The sequence below is a fragment of the Lepisosteus oculatus genome, chromosome 6 (assembly GCF_040954835.1).
Source record: "Lepisosteus oculatus isolate fLepOcu1 chromosome 6, fLepOcu1.hap2, whole genome shotgun sequence".
NCBI classification, from domain to species: Eukaryota; Metazoa; Chordata; class Actinopteri; order Semionotiformes; family Lepisosteidae; genus Lepisosteus; species Lepisosteus oculatus.
The window spans coordinates 54,524,317-54,549,421 of record NC_090701.1 but is presented as its reverse complement, the minus strand read 5'-3'; the positions used below and the strand labels follow the sequence as shown (position 1 = coordinate 54,549,421).

The window sequence follows — 25,105 nt, the reverse complement described above, 5'->3', positions numbered from 1 at the left end:
CCTTTGTGTAAAATAGCTCCTTCCTTTCTTTGTTTCAAAATACACTTCCTTGAAGTTTTCTCCTGGGCTAGCGCCATTGTTGATCGTGACGATACCCACTAGAATGACTTTGTCAGGGTCTTGGAGGACTCTGAATGCCTGGATCAGGTCGCCTCGTAGTCTTCTCCGTCCATGATGATAGAGATTTAATTTTTTAGACTGTCAGTCTAGGATATTCTTTAAAATCCCAAAATGCATGACTGATCCCAAAACAGACATGGTTTGTTTGTAACAAGGTGACCAAAAATGTACACAATATTCGAAATGAGGCTTTGCTAGTTTTACAGGAGAGGCATCCCTCAATTTACAAACAATTGATTGACAGATGTTTGCCACAATGTGCAAATTTATAGCCATTTATGAAAAACTACCCTTTTTCACCCTTCAGTGTGTAACGCAGGTCCAGACATCCCACCTCCCGCACTGCATTCGTAATTCAAATTTTGCTGCAATGAAACATGCTACTTTATATTTTGTGAAATTCGAAGTCTCGGAACTAGAACATACACAAAAATCAACAACGATAAACTAATTAGAAAGTGATACCACATTTATTAGTCCAACAATATACCAGCCTCATAACAGTACAAGCTGAAATGAATGAAAGAAATGGACATCATGTCTCAACAGTAAGCCTTTAACAGCAATATAAATTACTTTCAGGTCATGTGACTTGTCCATAACTTCACAAATCCATTTTTAGCAAGGTATGTGGTGTCTTTTACAACAGCACAGCTCCCACCAAATCACTCCTGGAAAGGGATTGATCCAGGATATATGCAATGTCACAAACATCTCTGTCAACGTGCATAGTTACAGAACAGAATTATCTGGGTATCTGGGTAATGGACCTTTACTTATGCTAAAAAGAAAAGTAACCATGCCTGAACTGAAAAGATCAACAGGCTATACAGCATAATGACCATAATGAATGACACTGAAAAAGAATTCAACATCTGTTTGGATCATAAATATTTGCAAGAAAATAGCACATGAGTGCTTATGAAGGAGTACAGTTGCATCAAACTCTCTTCCATAAATTGGACATTCCAATGATAACTCAGACATAAAAATGGTACTTTGATGCTCAACCACCTCAGATCTTGTCAGAAAAAAACTACTTGGGAGTCCAGATATGCTAGTCATTTTTCTATTACCACCCTTTCCCCTCAAGCTGTGACACAGTCAAGTGAGCTTGTCTAGAAAATCAAGCAGGGTTCAGATCACATGTTATCATGAAGTGTATTACCTCGCACAACTTCAAAACAATAGTCAAGAAAAGATACAATATATAGAGCCCCTAAGTCACTCTAGCTTAAGGGTGATGCGAGTTCTAGAATGTTGTATTGTTGTGAGAATCCCAGGGTCTGTTCTTACTGCTGCGGCTACAAGCAGGTGCAGCGATCAGAGGTTGTGGGCTGGATCCAAAAGCAGGTAAAAGTGGACAGCCAGGCGAAACACACAGCAGCAGGTGAGCATTACACAAGGCGGGGAGAAGCAGGCAAAACAGAACCACAGTCCAGGGGTGTAATCCAAAAAAGGCAGAGGTCAAAACTGAGGGTTATAACTGGTGAAATCTGTAGACAGAATCGAGACACTCCAAGCAAGTTCAAAGCCAGGAAAACTCAGCAAAGTAATACAAGGGAAATTCAAAACACAGATCAAGCAAACACGGTCAAAGCCCGGAAAGTACATACGATGAGAATGCCAGCACAAGCAACAAATCAAGATGACTGAGCATCTTAGCATTGTAAAGGCAGCTCTTCAATAAGCCCACATTGAGTGTGAACAGGTGGGACAGATCTTCTACCGAAGCTGTAGTTGGTTGACGGGCAGGTCCACCTTTTACGTTAGTGATCCTGATGGAATTCCAAGTCCTTGGGCAAGAGTGTGTAAGATAAGGTTCTGTCTAATTTTGTTTAAATGTTAAAGTTCAAAGTCTCCACCAATGATTATTAATACCCAGGTGAGTTTTTCTTGGGTATCCTGAGACAGCTGGGAAATGGTATGGAAAGACTGAAATATATGAACAGCCTGCTTCAGATTCATTCCTACTTGAAAAAACCAGAGGTCAGCAATCGGAAAAACATTCACATGGAAAACTTCTTAAGAGCAAGAGAAATAAATACATTTAATTCTTTAATTATTGGTACTGATATTTAAAGGCAACTGTTTTAACTGAATTACTAAATACCAAAGTAAATTACTATTCAGGCTTAATCCAGTCTTTGAATTTAATACTTAAGATAAACAGTTTGTTACTATTCCTATGTTCAGATTGTTTTGGGGGCTGTTGGGGCTGTAATACAGTTTGTGGTTGAGAACATCTGAACACTCAGCAAACATACAGTACTTCATCCACTGACAGCATGTCTTGCAGGAGCTCCTTATGAGGAAATGTGCTGTCATCTGTATCCAGACTATGTGAGGAAATACTGTCCATTGTGTCCAGATGTCCTATCTAGGAGGTAACATGCTGTGCTTTGTGTCCAAGCATCATGTAAGCAAATATGCTCTTCTTTGTAGGCTGGAAAGGGTGATCTTCAGACCTTATACTTTTCTTTGCCTATTTCGCTGATTACACATATGTGCTGAAAATCAGAAAAATGTTTGAATCAGTCACACACTTACACAATCTAGTGAATGAAGTGGTACCACAATTTATCAATCTGAATAACTGTTTATTAGACTTAGTACTAAGTACTATGCTGTTTTTTCCAAATTAATAATCAGAAGTTACAACAAGGGAAATATGCTGCCTTTATGACTTTATACCACTTATATACTGCATTTATTCCTACAGTATATGTTTGCCATTTTGTTGTTATTACTGAGCCTAAATTTAACTTTATGGTGCTGTGCTATTTCAAAAGATTTCCATTTTAACACATCTGACAGATAATCAATATCTACTTATTATTATCATATAAGCATGACATGTAAATGAGAGAAGTTGTCATTTTTACAACAAGATCAATGAGAGATACTGTACAGTTTAATAACAATACAATCAATATCATGACTGTTTTAGCAGATTAGACCTGCTATCATAATGGGTCAAAATAACATAACACAACCATGAATTCTTCCATGTTCAAATGATTCTTCATGGAACTTCTAGATTTCCATAAAGGCATATTGTTCCACAAGATGTGTACAAAAATGTAACACTTACAGTAGTTTTCACTAAGCAAGGCTAAACGCTAGCCATTACTGTACTTCATGAATGTATTCATAAGAATTATTTTATAATAACTTTACTTTTAAACACAAATATGAAAGTATAGTCATTTTAAAATATTTTTTCCTTTTGTATTAATCTGACCATAGGCAAAAACCCGATGCCTTTGTGTGTTGCGATAGGATAGCTCCGTATAGATATACTTGACTGTAGCACAACACGTGGCTTATACAGGGTTGATCCAATAAATCACCTCAGTGTCTGCAGTATCCTTTTAATAAACAAATTTTTATTTTGATTCAGTTCAAATTTGGGAACACTAACTCAGTGCAGATAGTTTTTTATGTTCGATAATGTCTAAGGAACCTTTCAAATCTAAAAAATTATAAATAGTAACCATCTCTCTATCTCTCTCAAGTTCTCTAAATCGCTGTGTTACTGTACTTAATCATTCTAGCAAGCATCAATAGATTTCCTGTACTTATTAATCATATCAGAAATCATTTATCATAGCTGATAATATCAGTGCTCTATTGGGTACAATTTTGTATGTTAAATCAATAAAAAGAAGGTACTTATTGCTAAGTTAATGCAAATAAAAAGAAATATGTTTTTCTAGTGTCGTATTACAATGATAGAAGAAATGTATTGCTCCAGACTTTATTCCTGCTTTTGTTTTTTTTTATGTCTCTGTAGACTTATTACAACACTAACATAACTGAAATCTAACATAAAAAGATTCCAGATACCTAAAATGATAAAATACAAACTGTATAATTTTTATTTTAACAGCAGGATTAGGAAATAAATTGGGTTTCACCCATGTTTTCAAACCTACGCCACATCAAGATGAACGAAAGGCAGATGAGAGACGATCCTTATTAATATTAATTAATTAATAATAATTAATAAGCTTAGCTAACTCTACCTAACACTGAAACACCCATGATACCTGAGGATACGTTATGCCAACCTATTATTCCTAAATCAAGATTAACAGCAATTATTAGTAAAATTCTCTTTTAAGCCCATAAAGGGACTAAACTTGCAAACGTGATTCCGGTCACGAAATTTCAATAATGCGCCTAGATGTGTCCTTATGTTGAAATTAAAGTCAGGAATATCACAACATGATATTATCTTACATTGAGGTCTCTAAAATGCTCATTGTAGTCCAAGGCATAGCCCACAATGAAATGGTTTGGAATTTCAAATCCAACATCTGCCAGGAAATAAAAAAAACAAAACATAAATGCTTTAATTAATATGTTTTGAATTCATTCAAGTACGAAAAGTAACCTTACAAAAACGAATGTACAAAATTGATAAAACTCTCATCATTGTATTGCGCCCAAAGTAGTATATAGTATGAAAGATTATTAGCAAATGAACAACTTCAATAAAATTCATATTATCAATGTATGCCTGGCTTTACATGCATATAGAATATTTCAAGATCAACAACCCACATAAAAACATGCAATTAGCATTTGATATTTAAAAATTACGCTTAAACATAAATAAGATGCAATTGCGTTATTGGAGCTTTTAATTTAATCTAAAGCAGGATGTTTGGAGTTGAAGTGGAAAGTACGCACAGTCTGGACGACAGCCTCCTTCGTTTGGTACTCTCTTCACCAGCAAGCTGAAACAATAACAGTGGCACTTTGGTACCAAGCCTACAGTTCTTTCTCTTAACGCAAAGACAAAACCGCAAGGCGCTGTACACTCACAGTTCTACTGAGGCTTTTTCTCATGCACAGACAGGAAAGTGTAAAAACAGTCACCAGAAAAAGGATGATAAGGAGAATATTAACAGCAGATTACAGCTTTTAATCACAGCATGGAGCAATATCTACCGAGAGGCAATGTCAATTCAACCAGTGATTACTAGAAACACTAACACACGTTGCCTTTGAATGCCTCTCAGTACATGTTCAAATTTAAGGAACAAGGTGAACACTGGTCTAAATCCTGCTTATAAACAGATTCAGATTCAGATTCAAAACACCATGTTTACAATGGGGAGCCCCACTCTGGTCTGCAGACATACTGTTCAGCAGGTTTTATATTTCTCTTCAAATCTCCAGCTCCCTAAGAACAACGAGAGGTTTCAAATTGTACAGTTAAGCAATTAATGAGACCGGTTAAGTATTGAAGGGCTCAGGTGGAAAGAAAACCAGAAACCTTCTGGTGCTCCCAGACTCTTGGTTTACAACTTCCGGAAAGCAGACTATGAAAGCAAGACATAAAAAAATTATATAGGACATATTACTTTTTTTGTTATCTCTGAAGCATAGAGATACTTAACAGTAAGGTAATTAAAGCAAATTAATAAAGTTGAGCTCATTAAATATTGAGAAATATACAGAATGGCAAAGGAAGAAGAATTCACAGGAACAATGTTTGGTTAAAGAAGACGGGTGTAATTAATTGCGAGCACAACTAAAAAGGGATATTAGAAAACAAAGATCTAAAAAACAATCCTGCAATACTGGAGGCTGGAGGCTGGAATAAAAATGACTCTTTCTGTATTACAGAACAGTAAAAGGTGAAGCAAATTGTTCCAAATAATAATCTCAAAGCTTCTGACAATGAGAGAGAAATAACTGAAGTGAGAAATTAATATTGCACCCAAGTGGTTCTCAAGGAAGAAGCCAATAAACACATCTCAATCTGAGAAAAGACAAAGTTCTAAATTAAGAATTAGGAGCACAGATGAACCAGAAGTGTTTCAGGCTCTGAAAGAACCTGACAGTATTCTACCAACTGTACTTAAACAAGATATGTGATTCGTAGGTTGTTAGCAAAACTCTTCCAACAGTCACTCAAGACAGGGGAAAACCCATTGACAGGAAGATGGTATACAGTGCCTTGCGAAAGTATTCGGCCCCTTTGAACTTTTCAACCTTTTGCCACATTTCAGGCTTCAAACATAAAGATATACATTTTTTATTTTATGTGAAGAATCACCAACAAGTGGGACACAATTGTGAAGTGGAACGAAATCTATTGGATTTTTGAAACTTTTTTAACTAATACAAAAATGAAAAGTGGGGCGTGCAAAATTATTCGGCCCCCTTGCGTTAATACTTTGTAGAGCCACCTTTTGCTGCGATTACAGCTGCAAGTCGCTTGGGGTATGTCTCTATCAGTTTTGCACATCGAGAGACTGAAATTCTTGCCCATTCTTCCTTGCAAAACAGCTCGAGCTCAGTGAGGTTGGATGGAGAGCGTTTGTGAACAGCAGTTTTCAGCTCTTTCCACAGATTCTCGATTGGATTCAGGTCTGGACTTTGACTTGGCCATTCAAACACCTGGATACGTTTATTTGTGAACCATTCCTTTGTAGATTTTGCTGTATGTTTGGGATCATTGTCTTGTTGGAAGATAAATCTCCGTCCCAGTTTCAGGTCTCTTGCAGACTCCAACAGGTTTTCATCCAGAATGGTCCTGTATTTGGCTGCATCCATCTTCCCCTCAATTTTAACCATCTTCCCTGTCCCTGCTGAAGAAAAGCAGGCCCAAACCATGATGCTGCCACCACCATGTTTGACAGTGGGGATGGTGTGTTGAGGGTGATGAGCTGTGTTGCTTTTACGCCAAACATATCGTTTTGCATTGTGGGCAAAAAGTTCGATTTTGGTTTCATCTGACCAGAGCACCTTCTTCCACATGTTTGGGGTGTCTCCCAGGTTGCTTGTGGCAAACTTTAGACGAAACTTTTTATGGATATCTTTGAGAAATGGCTTTCTTCTTGCCACTCTTCAATAAAGGCCAGATTTGTGCAGTGTAAGACTGATTGTTGTCCTATGGACAGACTCTCCCACCTCAGCTGTAGTTCTCTGCAGTTTATCCAGAGTGATCATGGGCCTCTTGGCTGCATCTCTGATCAGTCTTCTCCTTGTCTGAGCTGAAAGTTTAGAGGGACGGCCAGGTCTTGGTAGATTTGCAGTGGTCTGATACTCCTTCCATTTCAAGATGATCGCTTGCACAGTGCTCCTTGGGATGTTTGAAGCTTGGGAAATCTTTTTGTATCCAAATACGGCTTTAAACTTCTCCACAACAGTATTACGGACCTGCCTGGTGTGTTCCTTGGTCTTCATGATGCTCTCTGTACTTTCAACAGAACCTTGAGACTATCACAGAGCAGGTGCATTTATACAGAGACTTGATTACACACAGGTGGATTCTATTTATCACCATCAGTCATTTAGGACAACATTGGATCATTCAGAGATCCTCGCTGAACTTCTGGAGTGAGTTTGCTGCACTGAAAGTAAAGGGGCCGAATAATTTTGCACGCCCCACTTTTCATTTTTTTATTAGTTAAAAAAGTTTCAAAAATCCAATAGATTTCGTTCCACTTCACAATTGTGTCCCACTTGTTGGTGATTCTTCACATAAAATAAAAAATTTATATCTTTATGTTTGAAGCCTGAAATGTGGCAAAAGGTTGAAAAGTTCAAGGGGCTGAATACTTTCGCAAGGCACTGTATATATCTATAGAGGCCATCCATAAAAAGGGTGACAAAACCAAGCAATTACAGATCAATAAGTCTTACTGTACGTCTGCTATGTTTAAGGTTATTGAAATAACAATTAGACACCGAGGATCATTAATATGAAAACAGAATTCCAGGCTAGCATAGGTTTGGAAAAGGAAGGACTTTGATAAAAAAAAACAGCAGGGATTAATACAAAGCATATGGTATATTTTAAATATCAAAAATATTTGTCTACTTGAATTCTCAATTTACCAGCAGTAGACATTAAAGGAAATGCATGTATTTGGATTACAAAAGAGTTAAGAAAAAAAAACCTGGATAATAAATAGGACAGGAAACAAAAGCATAAGGGATGAATACTCCAACTGCAGTACTGTATTTAGCAGAGTACCACAGGGACCTGTATTAGGAACACTGTTAGTCCTAGATTATATGATTGATTTGGACTCTAGTGTAGTTATTAAACTAGCCAAGCTCACAGGTGAAGATGATGAGCAAGCACTGTAGAAGTGGCAAAGGAAATTCAAAATGATGCGGATAGAATTCAAAACTGGAAAAACACTTCACACCCGACATTCAATGTGTTACATGCAAGTAGCATAGAAATTCAAAACGGAAAACACTGAGCTTGAGTAAGCTCCTTATGAAAAAGGTCCACATAACACTTAGACAATTGACTTTCATCTTCTAAACAATGTGAGGAGACAACACAAATATTAACAGCTATACGGTTTAAAACATTGCACTGAAATCATGGAATGTTGAAATTGTACAATGTACTTGCGAGACTGCATTTAGAACGTTTTGTACAACACTTTGGTTACAACAACACAAGGAAGACGCTGATGCTGTGGAATTAGCCCACAGAAGATTGGGATAATGCCTGGCAAAAGTATTCAGACCCTTGCAGAGTTTACACATGTTGCTGCTTTAAAGCCTGCTGTCATGGCACTTTGAAGTACAGTTAATGTTTGTGATATACACATCCTACTCCACATAAAAGCAAAAAAGTAGAGAAGTAACATGAAAGAAAAAATAAATGATAAATATATATAAACCTTCTGTTATGGCAAACCTAAATTGATTTAGGTGCACAGAATTACCTTAATGAGTCACCATAATTAGTTTAAAGCAGGAACAAAAAATAATCTTTCAGCTGGAAAATGATCCAGAGCGCAAGGACAAATCTACATTGGAGTGGCTTAAGAGTAACAAAGTGAATGTTCTTGAATGGCCTAGTCAAGGTCCCGAGAGAAATGCTGCTGAGAATCTGCGGAAAGACTAGGAAACTGCCCTCCGTAGGTGATCTCCAGGCAACTTAAATCTGCCAGGAACAAGGGGCAAAATTGCACCAAGCCTGTGTGAGAAGTTGGCTTTCATAAAGCCTCTACAACTGTAATTGCTCTCAAAGCATTTACTGTTATTGTACTTCACCCTCTTTCCGATTTTTCTGTCTGGTTTTTGGTCACATTTACTGTAACTTTTGTTACCCCTTATGTAACAAAAGTTTTCTGTTTGAATAAGATATTATGTTTAAAAAAATGTGTTTGTGGGAAAGAAACTACACTGTGATGGAGTTTTAGGAGCAAAACGCCCTTTTATTCTCCTTTAACAAATACAAAAGAACCTCTTCTTGCTCATTGTCTCTGGACAAACTATAAGTATAGTGTCTCTTGTGTTGTCACTCTTAGTCTCTCAGAGCTCTGTCTGCAGGGTTAGTACTCTCTCTCTCTCTCTGGTTCCCTTGCACACTCGACTAAAGCAGCACCTGTTTAAATAACCGGGAGCTCAATTACACTACAGGGCACTACAGGAAACGTGTGAATTCTTCTGCAAAACATTGCACACCCCCTGACTCACAGGAAGTGCCCTACTCGTACAGTACGTCTCAAACATAGAAGACTAGAGGGACCTTATTAAAGTACTGTATTCAAAATCCCCAAAAGTAGTGACAAAGTCAACGCAATGCACTTCTTCAGGATTTGCAGTGAAAGGTGTACCCAACCATGCTGTTGAACCCAATACCATTTCTTCTGTTAAGAATCGGCTACAACTGATCCTCAGATGAAGTATCTACCGTCAACTAAATGACCTAAACGGGCCTCCTTTTTTATCATTTTCTTAAAGAACCAGTTGTATTTGTTATACCCACCTGAATGGAATAGCTAACAGTGTTTTTCATGTCCCAGCTCAGGGCTACAAACCCCACAGCCGCACACAGGGCAGAGTGACAAGTCGGTGGCCTGAACGGTTTACTTTTACTATCTTTCATATGAAACTAACCTCCATCCTCAACTTTCTCACATACTTCAAATGCTAATAAGACTATGTGGCACCATGACCTGTATGAAATTAACATAATAGCAAAGAAGAACAACACCGGATTTTTTTTCATCATGTACAGTGTCCTTGGTTTTGAAAAGGTGCTTTTTTAAAAAAAAAAACAAGCTTTTGTTGTTTAATTATCAGTAATATTGTCTAATGAATACTTACCTTGGTCAGGTACTTTATGGATTACAGTTGAGCAGTTTTAAATAACAGGTAGTGGCACCATTTTCACTACACAGGAAAAGTTATAATAAAACATTAGGTATATTGTAGTTAGTCGTAATTGATTAGGAGTACTAGGTAAGGTGAAAAAAAGTACAAAAATACATGAAAATAAGTGAAGAGTATACTCTTTAATTGAACTGTAGATTTTTAACTTACCTTGCTACTTTGATCATCTTTGGCTTGTAGTTCTCAACATGTTTAAGGAGAGCGTTCATTGTCTTGCCTGTGTCAACTATAGCCTATGAAGTAAGATTGAGGTCCTGCTGAGTCTATTATTAAAACAACACAGTGAACAGATGCATGCCGTGACAAAATTTGTACCCCCTGTCCACAGTGAAAGTGGATGCACATCATACATCAAGTTTAAAATGTCTTATATGATAAGCTGTTCTGAAAAATTTAAAAAGACAACACAGAAGATGAAAAGACTTTCATTTAATTACTTGGCCAGTTTGGAGTGCCTAATTTTCCCTACTGTGTACCCAAATTATTGTCACTGACAAGTATCTTACATCAGTGAACTATAGATATTAGAATGTAAGTGAATTCAAGGTCTCAGAACTATTTCTGTCCAAATTGCATTGCTGTCCTACTGAACATCAAGGTCAACTCAGAATGTTTGTACAAGGAAGTGGGACAGCTAAAACAGTCATGTCATGGAAATATGACACATCATGGAAAATTGTAGTTTTCAGCGGTAAGACTTTGGAAATCATCTCAGTCTATTGTTCTCTTTAATGTTTTGTTGATTAATGACATCTCTGCTTCTTAACACAACACATAATTATCTCTCTTTATTATTCCAGATACATGTGCATGAGTCCTATGTCTGCAGCTACAGTACAGGAGGGATATTGTATGATGCCTGTATTGTTTTGCTATACAATCATTTTATGCTTTTGCAACTGTTCAAACCTCTTTTCATATAAATTTAGTTTGGCAGTTTTATTTCAACCAGTTTTGTTCTTCAAGCTTACTGGGTTATTTATAAAAAAAACACACAAGATGGCTCAAAAAGGTTTGATAAGCTATTAGAGTCTCTGCTTCCAGACAAAAAAAAATCCTTTTAATCTGAACATCCTACTGCCTGTACAGATGTTCTCCCTGGTCATAAATGAGTCATTTTCCTCTGTTTTTTAACCACAATGCTGATAGAGAGAAATTACTGGCACAATTCACCAGGAAGCATGTTGATATTTGATGTATGGAGAGCTTTTCCTTCTGCCTAATAGGAAAGTAGCTTGGCTAGCTCTCCAAACTAAGAATAACTACTGTATATTCATTGATTTACATCTATATTTGTAGTCAGGTTTGCTGCGTTTTGCTTCAGATAATGGCCTGTTCTCTAATTGAGTGTGGCAAAATGAATTGTGGGAATGAAGTGCACTAAAAAGAAACAAAACTATTCTGTAATTTAAAAAACTAAGAAATGTGAAAACCGCCCGGTCCATTACTGGAAAAGCTAACAGAAACAAAATGCTGTACTTTCATAATGTTGCAATATTAAGTGTTGTGTTAAGCGTGACACACACTTGAGGTAAGCATTGCTAAGAGTTAAGGGTGTTGAGACAGCTGGTCTGGAAGTACTCCCAAGCAGATCTCAATCTGTTCTGCTCCAAAAGAATCAGGAGCACCACAAGAAAAGCAAAAGGGTTAGTCACGATGTTGGGTTTCCGAAATGAGGACATGAAACAAAGGCACAGACCTCTGAATGGTTTATTATTTTGCCTTCGTAATCACATTTAATTGCAGAAGTTACAGTACATTCTCACTGAAGGCAGCCTCCCAAGCAGACCAATTCAATGAATTCTTAAACAATGTGTTCTTAAATGATGGGTCAGTTGGAATTTACTCTAGATCAGCTTTACACAGTGAGTGGTCTCTACTGTGTGTGCAGCACTAGTACAATGTGTAGCACTGGCATCACAAAGAGGTCAAACAAACGTCTACTTCATAAAACAACTTAGGAAATGAATGAGAGGCACTCTGTGTACTTATGCCTGCGCAAATGTAAATGGATCTTACTATAGTGGGCATGCTGATCATGCAATCCACGACACAACCAAGCACACTGAACAACTCAGGAGATCATATTCCCTTTTAATTGGTTTATGAACATTTTCGATCTTACCTCTACAATCAAGACATTCTTCATTGCATGTAAAAGAAAGAAAAAACAATTAAAGGTTTTGGTTAGGAATGCATAATCACACTAGAAATATACATTTTAAATTACAGTAATCAAACCAGCGAAGAACCGTTATTTCAGATCCTTCTCAATTAGAAACAAGACTGTTCTCATCATGTTTTAGTTACAATTACAGTTATTATGCACAAGCTCTTGAGTGTATCTTTAATTTAGGAAAATACATGCAAAGAATCTTTGCTGTTACAGAGCTTCATACCATTTACCGAAAATCAAATTAAACGTCTAGCTCAGAACAGCAGCAAATTTACAAAGTGCACAGGAAAATGACAATCTGTTTTGTAGCAGGTGTCCTGACACTTTCTTCATCAGACATGGAATAGTCTGTTGCTCATGACACAGGACTGATTAACATTTGTCATGAGCAAGAGGTCTGCTGTGAATAAGCTGGTAGACTGACCACCCCAGCAGGCACTGCAAGCTCTCCATCCAGTCGATAATGCTGCCTTGTGGGGTTCTGTCTCATTGCTTTAGTAGAGCCTATAGACTAGATAGACTATAGAGTAGATCCACATCAGCCCAGCTAATCCCCACAGATGGGTTCAATGGGGCTCAGTTCTGGCAGGCAAAAGTGCCACTTTCTCATCTTGAGCTTTACAGGTAATGGGGACTCCCCTCCACCACCAACCCACCTGGATGATGTGACGTCAGCCCTAGTGCACCAGTACACTCGCCGCACACCAGCTATCAGTGGGAAGGCAATTCACAGATGGGGATTATTAGGGGCAATGAGAGGGAAAGACCAATAGGAAATTTGGCCAGTATGCCGGGGTAACACTCTTACTCTTTTCAAGAAGAACCCTGGTATTTTTAATGACCACAGAGGGTCAGGACTTCCATTTTATGTCTCATCCGAAGGACGGCACCTTTTTACTGTATTGTGTCCCCGTCACTATACTGGGGCATTAGGACCCACATAGACTGCAGTTGAGGGCCCCCTACTGGCCCCACTAACACCTCTTCCAGCAGCAACCTTAGTTTTTCCCAGAAGTCTCTCACATCTGCTGAGCTCCAGTGGTCTGCCAGTTGTTGTGAGCTGCAGGGTGCTTTGGTTGCGGGCAAGTGAGGGCAATGTAGAAATGTACAAGCATGTTGGCACCAATAACTACAAGCAGGGCTCTGTAGTGACCTGACATGTCCGTCAAATCATTAACAGGACATTAACGTTCAGCCAACGCATTAAATCAGGACCTCCCCTCTGATCTGCTGTACACAGCAATTAGCAGATCATCCTGCACATAAGCACCACACTGAGGTCCATCAGGCAAGACTAAACAGAGGACTTGGCTCCACTGCTGGCGAGTTCAGGCAAGGTGTGACTCCAGAATGTCAATGGCATGAGGCTGTTGTTCCTTTCAGTGGTCTTGTTACATCTCTGTCAGTCCTAACGAGGTGATTTAGACTTCATGTAACAGAGTCACTCAAGTGTATCACAGTCACAAATGATCAATAAATCAAAATGGGGCCAAAACATTTAATCAATATGCAGCACCCAGACTCTGTATGTCTCTAAAAACATGCACATATAAAGTGAAAATTTCTTTTGATGTGCAGTATAAGCAATTTTTATTCACTTTTATTGACATTTTGATTGAACAAAAGGTTTTTGATAAATTTTAGTACCTGGACTGCCGAGTACTGATTCTTTGAGCTTTCTTATGCAATTATTGTGGATTCAAATATTACCGACAAATTCTTTCAAAACCCGAACATGTAAGAATTGCAGGTAAATTCCTCTACCTCCCCATATTTATTTTAAAATAAGCCGCGCTAAAAAAAAATTTAAAGCTTCAGAGACACACAGGTTTCATGTCAATACATATGCTGTTCAGTGCCTACCTCTGCTTTAAAAAGATTTGCAAGAATTCGGGAAAGGGCAAGAAACTCACTAAATCACAAGTCAGCTGTCTGAAAACCACTTCACATTGGATAGCTCCATTAAGGAGCTAATTGTACTCAAAGTACATTTCTAAGCCCTTTGATTTTTAAGCTTATATATATACACACACACTACCTTTTTCAAACCCAGATGTGTTCTTAACATGGTTTCATGGAATGTATTTATCCCACCTACATCTTTATATTACAGCGCTTAATTCAGCTTAATGGGGCTTAAATTTCCATTATATTGTCCATTAGGACTGTGATACACTCGTTCACTGTTTCGAACACAGATACCGTTCAGAACGCCCACATGGAAAGTTATATAAATGATGTGTGGTTGCCAATCAAACAGAACTGCCTGCTGGCACGACTTCACTATACTGAAACACTGCCTACGCCCAAAGTCTGGTCAAACTCTTCACAGCAACGCATGATGTGCTAATATATGACTGAGATGTAAAATTCGAGTCTTTTAAAGATGATTGTTAAGAAAGGAGGCCAAATTCTTCTCATGAGTGTTATTTTTTCAATTTTCAAAGCCTCACAGCAGAGGTTTAACGAACGCAATTCAGATCTTATCGAGGTCCTAACAAAAATACCTGAAATTCATATCTTTTATTTTCATTCAGCGGTACATAAGAGGATATTAGGAGGACCAGTAAAAGGAAACACAGTTGTAAGTAATGAATTTAAGTGTCTAAAATGGATTTCAGTGTTTTTCCAGGTTACTTCACCTTTATCACGATAATTCAGTTTTACCACACTAGAATCAATAGAATAAAATATGATGAATCACGAGCTTCACTAGTCTTACGTCTGACTGTGAAGATAGAAGTTGACCTTACTTCCTTGTCAAGGTTAGTGCTAGTTTTAACAGGCCCTTAAAACTGGTAATCTTAGAACTAATACAAATACAAAAATCTCTGCGAGGCATTTATTTGAAAGCATGTTGCGGATTATTTCATATATTAGGGGAAAGATCCTAAAGGAAAACAGCCTTTGAGTCAGTTTAACATTCACATGTGAGGACTGACTGACCAGGGAATCCTAACCATGTAGGGCAAAGATCTATACAATTACAGCAAATGACAAACATTAATATTGATTGTGCATTATTTCTGTTCATGCATCTACTCTATCTTTACTGCTGTATTATCTTTACAGGGGTGGAGCAGTGGCTCTGTGGCTGAGGATCTGCACCTGTGGCTGGAAGTTTGCTGGTTCAAATCCCACAGCCAGCAGAGGTATCCTTCTCTGTTAGGCCCCTGAGCAAGGCCCTTAACCCCAGCTGCTCCAGGGGCACTGTATAAATGGCTGACCCTGTGCTCTGGCCCAGAGCTTCTCTCCCTGTCTTTGTGTCTCATAGAGAGCAACCTGGGGTATGTGAAAAGATGAATTCCTACTCCAAGAAACTGTATAGGGCTAATAAAGTGATCTTATCGTATCTAAATGCTTCAAATGCAAATGTTTTGCTATTTGGAAATATCCAGATTTCTCTATGATATACTTAAAACAAGACATAACAAACCTGGCACTGTTCAATCCAAAATTGTATGCTTTCAAAACACGGCTTTCCAGTTTCCACAAGTTACTCCTGACATTGGCAAATTCGCAATGTCAGATGGGAAAGCTGCTGTGTTTGTAGCTCGTCCTGCCCTGAGCACCAACAGACTGCAATTTCAGATTAGTGTCTGGACGATGTGGACTCCTGCCCTTCAGGGATTCTTCACAGGACCTCTGTAACAGCCTGAGAGCTGAGGAGTTCCTGCTGTCCTGTGGGTGAGGAGTGGCGTGCCTTCGGACAAGCTGACTCTACATGACAGCACCCGTCTCCTCCCTAGGCACGGCAGTACGACCAAACAGATACCTCATTTCCAGGCTACATTTTTGTAACCAGGAAGTGTTCACTCACACATTCTGACAGCCATCGGAACAAAGAGCATTGTTGTTCACTGATCTAACCCCTAAAAGGAAGCCTTGCAGTCTCAAGACCTTAAACTAGACTAAAATAGATCACAGTACTCCCCTCGACTAAATACGAATTAAGTTTCTGCTTAAGTTTCACCCTTGGGTAAATTTTAATACAGTGCAGTGGCTGTCTAAAAATGCGCACTCATGACAAACTGTATAATATACTGTATAACACAGGGCCTGCTATTTGGGCTGTGCTTACAAGTATAATATGGCTTAATCATTGCATATCTCGTAATACATGTCATTATCACAATATGATAATGCGGCAGACAGAGTGAGAAAACCACCTACGAGGAGTGAAGCCCACAGACCTTTTCCAATGTTCACAGTGGATGAAATGCAGTGTGCAGCAACTGAAGTGTCTCAAAGGGCACCTCTTTTCATACAAAGTTGGTGTCCGAGAAGGCAGTCTGTCTCGGTACATTATAATGGGAGAGTTGCTCTCCTAGATTCCTCGTAAACCTAAATTTACGTTAAAATGACGTTTGAGTAGCTTTTTCCGTGTCCTCCCTCGGGCAGGTCGCAATCTTCAATGGCAACAGTTAAAACCTGTCCCAAGGCAAGACTGTCTTGGCCTTGAATGAGAGACACGACGTTTCAGCTGGCGTCGACACCTGCAGAAGGCACAACAGCCGAAATCGTGTGTTTCTCCTGCCTACTTTTCACTTTGGAATTATTCACCTGCGCCCTCGCAGTTCCCCAACGCAAAGCCCCTGCTTGTTTCGATGGCCGACTTTTTAGATGTAGTTAATTGAGGCAGCTGTTTTAGTCCCAAAATTGATTTGCTGTTTGCAATCCTTCATCTAGTCCGTCACGACCTATGCCTATTATTACAGAGAAACCTACACCGCGTTTTCCCAAAGGTACGGATTCCGCGAAGCAGCCTTTCACACTCCCGGCTCGCAAGTGAGAAAATACCGTACAGGACTGTGGAGAACTGCTCCCCCTTGTGGTGTCAGTGTATCTCGCCAGTCCTGAAAGGGGAGACCGACCCGCCCTTTTAGTACCAGGCCAGGATCCATAATTATAATGACACGTACTTTTAATCAACTAGAGTGATACAATTAAAATAACATCTCAGTTTGATTTAATGGGTCACTAAGAGTGTCTTCCGTTGACAGCCGCTTATATCAGAGGACAGCCACTTCAGCTGCATTCCCAGATGTTACATTATTTTCCGGGGGGAGGTACTGTACGCTCACTTCAGTTTCTAGGAGTGTGCCGTCATGTCATGTGAAGGGGTTATTTTAAATGCTGTCCAGAGATGACAGTGCGTACTAAGGAAGTCCCTCTTGTCTGAACTGTCATGAAACAGCAGCACATAGAGCGTTTTGTCACATTATTTAAACTCCCCTTAGAGATTGATTCACTTAGGGCTTTCCCAACCTTGCCATCTTCATTATTTATGCTTCTATCCAAAATGACTTACATTAATAAGGCAGGGCTTTTTAACTGGAAGCAAAGTTTCTCAAGGATTCAGCAGCAGTGCTCCAAGTGCAGTTTAAACACACTACCTCCAGCTATTGAAGGCAAAAACACATCTTCCTGTAAGCTTAAGCTACAGGCAAATCAGTCATCTGTAGTACAGGTATAAAAGTATTTGTTCAATGGTCTTCCAGCCCTGTAACTCCCACCAGACCACACACTATATATTTAATAAAAGCACATCCAAAAAGAGAAATACAACCAGCCCAAAGCATTTTCTGAACCTTGCGTTACAATGAGTAAATAGTTTCAATTACATTTTGTATGAAAATAAAGAAAAGGCACATTTTGGTGAGGACACAATTCTCTTTATAACCTATTTTCCTTGTAATTTTCTTTTTTGTGATAGTCTGGAATTAGTCCTTGTCATTTATTCTTTGACACTATTTTCGATGATCTCCAGACTGATTGTGAGGGAAACTAATGAGAATACATTATCTCAGAAGCAACATAAAGCATTCTGCCTTTTTGAGCAGTCATTTTTTTAAAGAATGACACGCATAAAAAGTCTTCGTGTATAGGAACACAATTAAAAACAAAGGCATCTTAAAAAATCGTTCTAAGCAATCTATGCTAAATCCTTGTACATACCTTTCCAGTGAGAACTGTCAGGTCATCTCCTCCTATTATCTGTATGTCTTCTGTTGATTGGTCATTCTGTAATTTACAAGAGAACATTAACAGGACTACACAAATGACCACACATTACAAAAAAGCACCAGTAATTTAAGAACAATGAGTACAGTAACTATTTTAAATACATTATGGAAGACTAAAAAAAGATTAAATATTAAGAAGCTTTTAGATATAGCAGATTACAGTAAGATGCTCTCTGTATGTAGCTTGTAGTCTTATTCATCTTGACTTAGGTGACAAATTTGGGAAACACTGAGCTAAAAGAGGCTCCTTATGTCCAAGGCTGAGATATTTAGGATAACAACTCTTACATCTTCCATGAAATGTGAGAAAGCAATAAAAAGGCAAAGATAATATTAGTTCAGGTGGGTAGCTGCGTCAGCATGTGTAGGCTGCAAAGGAACAAGTAATAGGTTTATTCCACGCTGAAAAGAGAAGAAAGAAAACACAACGTTTCGTTGTGGAGCCTTCTTCAGGTGTGAGGGTAATCTTAAGCTATTAAGCTAAAGCTATTAAGCTTAAGCTATTAAGTCAAAATCACATTTGGTCATTCAAATCAAGGGATGTCATGTTATGATTGTACAATGCACTAGTTTGGTTTCATTTAGAATAATGTACACAATTTCTGTCACCACATTACTAAAAGATATTGCTGCTATGGTATCATTCCATAGAAGAGCAAACAGATGCAGTCGAGATCTTAAAGGAATGTCCTACACTGACAGGCTGAAAGAACTGAACATTTTGAGTCTTAAACTAAGAAGATAACGAGGAGACATGACACAAGTATTCAAAATCATCTATACTGATATAGATCAAATATTTGAATTGTTTTGTCATTTTGACACTAACAAAATTTTTCAGCCGTTGATTGATGTGTAATTAGTGGTTTTGTGATACACGGGTCTTATTGTATTTCTGGCCAGATGGATCCACTTAATCTCATGATTGTCTTTTTACATTTTAAAGGGGGCTGCCTTCCACCTGGAGCGCCGTCGGTTAGGGAACTCTTGCTTATGGCAGATCTCCATCTAGCCAGAAAGGTTTGTACTGATGAATTACAGTACCATCCAACAAACTACTGACATATTTGTTGCAGATCTGCAATCTCTAACTCTTACTATACACCTTCTATCGTATTCTATAGAAAATCAAACACCAGGACTGTTTGGGCCCCCTCTCTCCTTATCAGTTCACTCCCGTATGGCTTTGGCCTCATCCTTCAGGTCATTATCCTGCAAAATTGTGAATTTTTGACCCACTTGTGGATTCCTGACTGACTTCCACCATCCACTTCCCCCCTCAGTGCTGACAATTGGGATAACTCAGTCCCTAATGATGACAAAGCTGCCAGCACAGATGGTGTCGGCTGTATCAGGCTTGCAACATATACAACGGATTGCATCATCAAAGAAATCTGACCATAAACCTTTCTGCTACATCTGTATCATGATTTACATGTTTCGTCACAACCTCCATAGGAGATTTAAGGTGGGTTTTCTTCAGTTAAAAAAAAACACGCAGATTCAGACAAACTTTGTGTTGGGACAAGGATATTGTCAACATACCCTTCTTGAAGCAGTTCTTTATACTTCTCCTCCCATGTGGCTACACACCTGTAGCTAATTCCACCTGGGTATTCTCCTGTTCAGCACATTGTCACAAGCCTGATCACAGTGCTGTCTGAGCAGCCTGCTCCTCATGGAGAGCTCGTCGCCCCCTTGTGGTTTCTTACTGGAATTTCATGCGGCCAGCCTGCCACACCACCTAACACTCTAGAAATGGACTGAAGGAATAGCCTACACTTTTTTGTAGCCTTTATCATCTTCTTATGCCTTTATATGCACTTAATTCAATTTTCACGATTCCATGTGTCAAACAAAAGCATATTTTAAGTATCTTTTCATTCAGTATTGATAGTAGTGCTATCGAAGAGCAGCCTGGGTACAATACCTGGATTCTTTCCTGCTTGGCTGAGCAGTTTAGAGGTGGGGACAGGTCCCTTACCTGAACACCAACTGGACCAACAATAATAATATTTTGCTTTCAGACCACCGGATGGAGACTTTCATTCTTCCTGCCTGGAAACTTAACTAACAAAAAATGGAAACGTTTGACCACAAAGACTGGTAAAGGGATGTTTGAAACGAAACTATCTGCAATTTGATGTGTACTGACTATTTTAATAGCAAATCCTTTTAGAGCGTCATGATACATTATCAAACATGAACTCAATTATTTTTAATTAATTAAATCCCATTTGAAAAACGATTAAACCAAAGGCTACTGACAAGCAACTTCCAATATCTACAGAGGATCATCTCTAATGTACAAGGAGCCCTTTTCAGAAACTCTTCCAGCAAGTGACACCTCTGATTTGTAATGATAGGTATATCCTGGCAGTATATCTTTGTAATACAGGCTATACTGACAGATAGCTCAAATGAATTCCTGTCGTGTCAAGTTCCAACCCCAAAGAAGGAAGACCATGTGTCTGCAAAGATGCTGAGGCAGAATTTACAGCTGATATCCTGTCTGTTTGAAAGACATTCAGTCATTGTCTTATAAGTGAACAGACTGCTGAGAAAATAACTAGATTTATGACACAAGACAGTATGTGCTATAAGCTCTGAAGACAAGAGTTTGTAACATACAGTAACGGAATGTTCTTCAGAAACAGGGAATGTAGTGTGCATGTATGATACTATTTTGCATTAAATTACTCTGGATGTCATAGAACAGCAGAATATTACCCATTCAGATGCTGAAATGACATCATTACAAAAACGTTTTTATACAAAAATGTCTTGAACAACATACAGGAACTTTTGCCCATGCTATTAACATAACTTGCCAGCAGCTGTGTAGCAGCTACATGTGTAGCGGTTCTCTTACCCTGGAATGCACCACTGGCAGCCCACTGGAGCTCAGCAGGTGTGAGCCTGGTCAGTACCTGGATGGGAGGCTCCTGGGAAAGCTAAGGCTGCTGCTGGAAGAGGTGTTAGTGGGGCCAGCAGGGAGTGCTCACCCTGCGTCTGTGTGGGTCCTAAAGCCCCAGTATAGCGAATGGGACACTACACTGTAAAAAGGCACCATCCTTCTCTGTGGTCATTCCCAGGGAATTTCTCAAAAGAGTAGGGGTGTTAACCTGGTGTCCTGGCCAGATTTCCCATTGGCCTCTACCAATCATGGCCTCCTTATAATCCCCATCTCTGAACTGGCTTCATCACTCTTCTCTCCTCCCCACTGAGAGCTGGTGTGTGGGGAGCGTTCTGGTGCATCATTCAGGTGGGGCTGCACGCTGGTGGTGGTGGAGGGGAGTCCCCATTACCTGTAAAGAGCTTTAAAGTGGAGTGTTCAGAAAAGTTCTATTTAAGTGTAAGAATATTATTACATATTACTGAACATCAGGTCTGCCTTGATGTGTCCATTGTGTTTTTACAATAACCGCCCCCTGCTGGCTGTTTGATAATACTACAGATAATTTAGCCAAGCCAAACACTCAGTTTCCTTTCAACTAGATTGCTAACAGGAGTTCAGAATTAATAAGAATTTCTATTAATTTAATTAATAAGAATTTTAACTTTTAATTTTAATTTTTGGTTTTAAATTTCATTCTAGCATTCAGAAGCTCAAAAACCAAAATAATTTGACTTGATTTCCTTAAATGTACATGTGTTTTTGTGAATACTTGGATTGTGTAATGATTGGACTGTCTTTAATGTTTTTAAAACTCCTGAATAATACTTCAAATGTTACTGACCAACCTCTGAAGAAACAGCAGGCAAATAACATTTTTACTAGTGTTGCCATGGTGAAAAGAACTTATCTGTAATGTATGCAAGCATAGCAGTACCAGCCAAAATGCGTTCTGAGTCAACAAAATCTTGTTTTCTGTAGCCTTTTTTAAATTATGTGGTGATCACAGTGTTGAGACAAAAGGTCTTTAAAGCTTTTTAAGGCTTTGGATTGGGTTAAATCTGCTACTGTATTTTCTTTTTATAAGTGCCCATTACTAAAAGTGCATTTTGTTTCTAATTCAGAATACAAATACATACAATGTATTGACAGCCTATCTTCTAAACTCTTAAACTTTACAAAGCAAAACACACCATGCAATGTATTATACAAGAAGGTCTCTTGACTTTGTGAACCTTTGTGAAATTAATCTACCCAGTCAAACTTTAATTAAATCTGGCTAGTGATGAAGTATAGTAAACCAACAGAAATCAGTGTGACCTTTCCACTGGGGAGTCACTTTGAATCAAAATGCTAATTTAGCAACTGTCCATTCAAGCTAAGTCTCTGTCCAGAACGAATCACAGAACCCAACAATTAATGGAGCTATCAACTAATGCTATAGAGACATGCTGTACACTGCTTTAAGATGACTGCCTGCTGTGGTCTAAAGCTAGCAATAATCAATAGGATCATGCACTCACGTCATGAGGCATGAAGACACATCACATTATTGAAATTATAGCACTCTCACGAAACTATAGAACCTGATTCAAAACAAATGTAGCTGCTATAGCTTTTAACCCTTCCAAGCTGTATGAGACGTTCACATCCATGGGCCACTTGTACTCAATCCCAGGGTGACTCAGGGTGTCTTACTTGTCATGAAAAATACATGTCACAGGCAAAACAAAAAACTACAAAGACGTACTTTTGCATTAACCATGCAAACATGAAATATTCAGTGTAACAAAAGGGGATCAAAATTAGATTTGAAAAAAATCACAGTAAGACACTGTAGATCCATTAAAAACACACTACATATTATTATCAAACTCCTTTTGAAATGATTGATACTTCTCCTTTCACCCTGTCTACTAGCTCTTAGCATGTAATCCAACATGATTTAACATTTAATGCATTGTAAAATGGACAAAAGGCACATATAGCCTTTCACACTACAGTTACAATATTGACCCCATCTTGTGCCCTTTAACTTGTTTATGAATGAACAAGATCTAATTATTTGCTTTACAAAGAAGAGCTTGCAGATCTGGCTAAGAATACATCACTGTTAATCACAGTCTTCCCAAAGGGTTATAAGGATCGATCCAATTTGTGCACAAGCTCGGGGGCACTCATAATGACTGCTCTTGAGGGTTTCAAGTCTACCGAAGTCTTTCAGACAGCTAAGCACGGTTTCATATGAAGGATGTTATGCATAAATCAGAGAATGCAAAACCTACTGATTTTGTCCCCTGATCACAATCGGACGAATGCCCGGTATTACAAACACCCCCCTTCAGTTAGCTCTCTATTTTTAATATGTGCCAGCTTCCACTTGGTTTTTGTTTAATCCTTAGCCTTTAGCATCACAGCAGTGACGTACAGTACCTTCCTGCCTAAGCCTCAGTTTTAGCTATTACCTGCTTCATTCCATACCGATCGCCTCAAGGTGTCCCTGTCTTTTACCTGCCTTTCCTTTCCTATTTGGTTTTAAGGAATACAGAGTGCAGGACCTCGAAAGCAGATCAAAGCCATTCCTCTAGAGATTTAACAAAGAAAACTAATTAAAATGCTATTTAAGTGAGATAATACAGGCTACGTCAAACTTACAAAACTCATTAAAGCATTATCTTCTCTACTATAATGTGCAGAGACAGCACAAACATATCAGAAAGTAATAGTAAAGAAAGTCAGCCAGACAAACGAAGGCTGCGAGGTGGGGATAGGAAGACAATGAGTCAGAAACTCATCAAGCCATGAAGAGCCTCATAGGTGAGCATGAGGATTTTGAAGTTGACATGAAATCTGACAGGAAGCCAGTGCAAGGACTCCAGGATAGGAGTAATGTGCATACGATCTGGTAAGGATTCTAGCTGCCGAATTCTGGACATACTGTCAGTCAGAGTCAGTGAGGATTTAGATACCCCAGCATGTAGGGCATTGCAGTGATCAATTCTGGAAATGACTGCAATGACCAGCCTTAGCAGGAATCAATACTGGGAATGTGATGACCAGCCTTTCAGCTATAGTCAGAGACAACATAGGACGTAGTCTGGCTATACTATGACAATATATATTACAATATGTTGACTGCAAAAGTATTTATCTCTTTGAGTCAAAACCTTATCCTGGTAGAAGCATCTTTGACAGCAATTGCTGCTGTGAGTCTTTTAGGTAAGTCTCTACCCAGTTTGCACACCAGGATGGTGCAATTTTTATACATCCATTTTTGCAAACTTACTCAAACTCTTTCAAGTTGTTTGGGGGTTGTTGATAGAAAATTTCTAATCTTACCACAAATTTTCTTTGTTTGAAATTCACTACTTGATTGAGGGACCTCACAGTGTCAGGTGTATTTATTCCGAAATCATTTCAACCACTGTTCACAGACAACATCCTTTCAGGTAACTGTCAAAGTAAGTTTGTGCCCCTGAACTAACTCAGGTTTGCCACAGCGTATGTAATAATAAGCATAATTCAGTTATTATATTTTGACCTGCCATTTGTGCTGACATTTAACATCTTGCATGCACAAACGTGTTAAGTTGGAACATTCGAGTTTTGTTTAAAACAAATAACAATTTGTAATTAAACAAAATAGGACATCATAATGTACAGTTCATTTTGATAAATATATAGAACACAATATTAAACTCACAAAGAAAACGGTTACAA

At 38.6% G+C, this 25,105-nt stretch overlaps 1 protein-coding gene across 1 annotated transcript in view; it reads right to left on the bottom strand.

The window, feature by feature from the left end:
* Positions 1-571: 571 nt before the first annotated feature.
* Positions 572-25,105, bottom strand: part of LOC102685401 (hypoxanthine-guanine phosphoribosyltransferase) — a 37,425-nt gene continuing 12,891 nt past the window's right edge. The window contains exons 4-9 of the mRNA XM_069191590.1: positions 18,422-18,487; positions 12,413-12,430; positions 10,438-10,520; positions 4,819-4,865; positions 4,366-4,442; positions 572-2,630 (exon numbers count right to left, since the gene is read on the bottom strand). Of these exons, the coding sequence (XP_069047691.1) occupies positions 2,583-2,630; positions 4,366-4,442; positions 4,819-4,865; positions 10,438-10,520; positions 12,413-12,430; positions 18,422-18,487 (339 nt within the window). The 3' untranslated portion in view covers positions 572-2,582. The remainder of the gene's footprint in view (positions 2,631-4,365; positions 4,443-4,818; positions 4,866-10,437; positions 10,521-12,412; positions 12,431-18,421; positions 18,488-25,105) is intronic.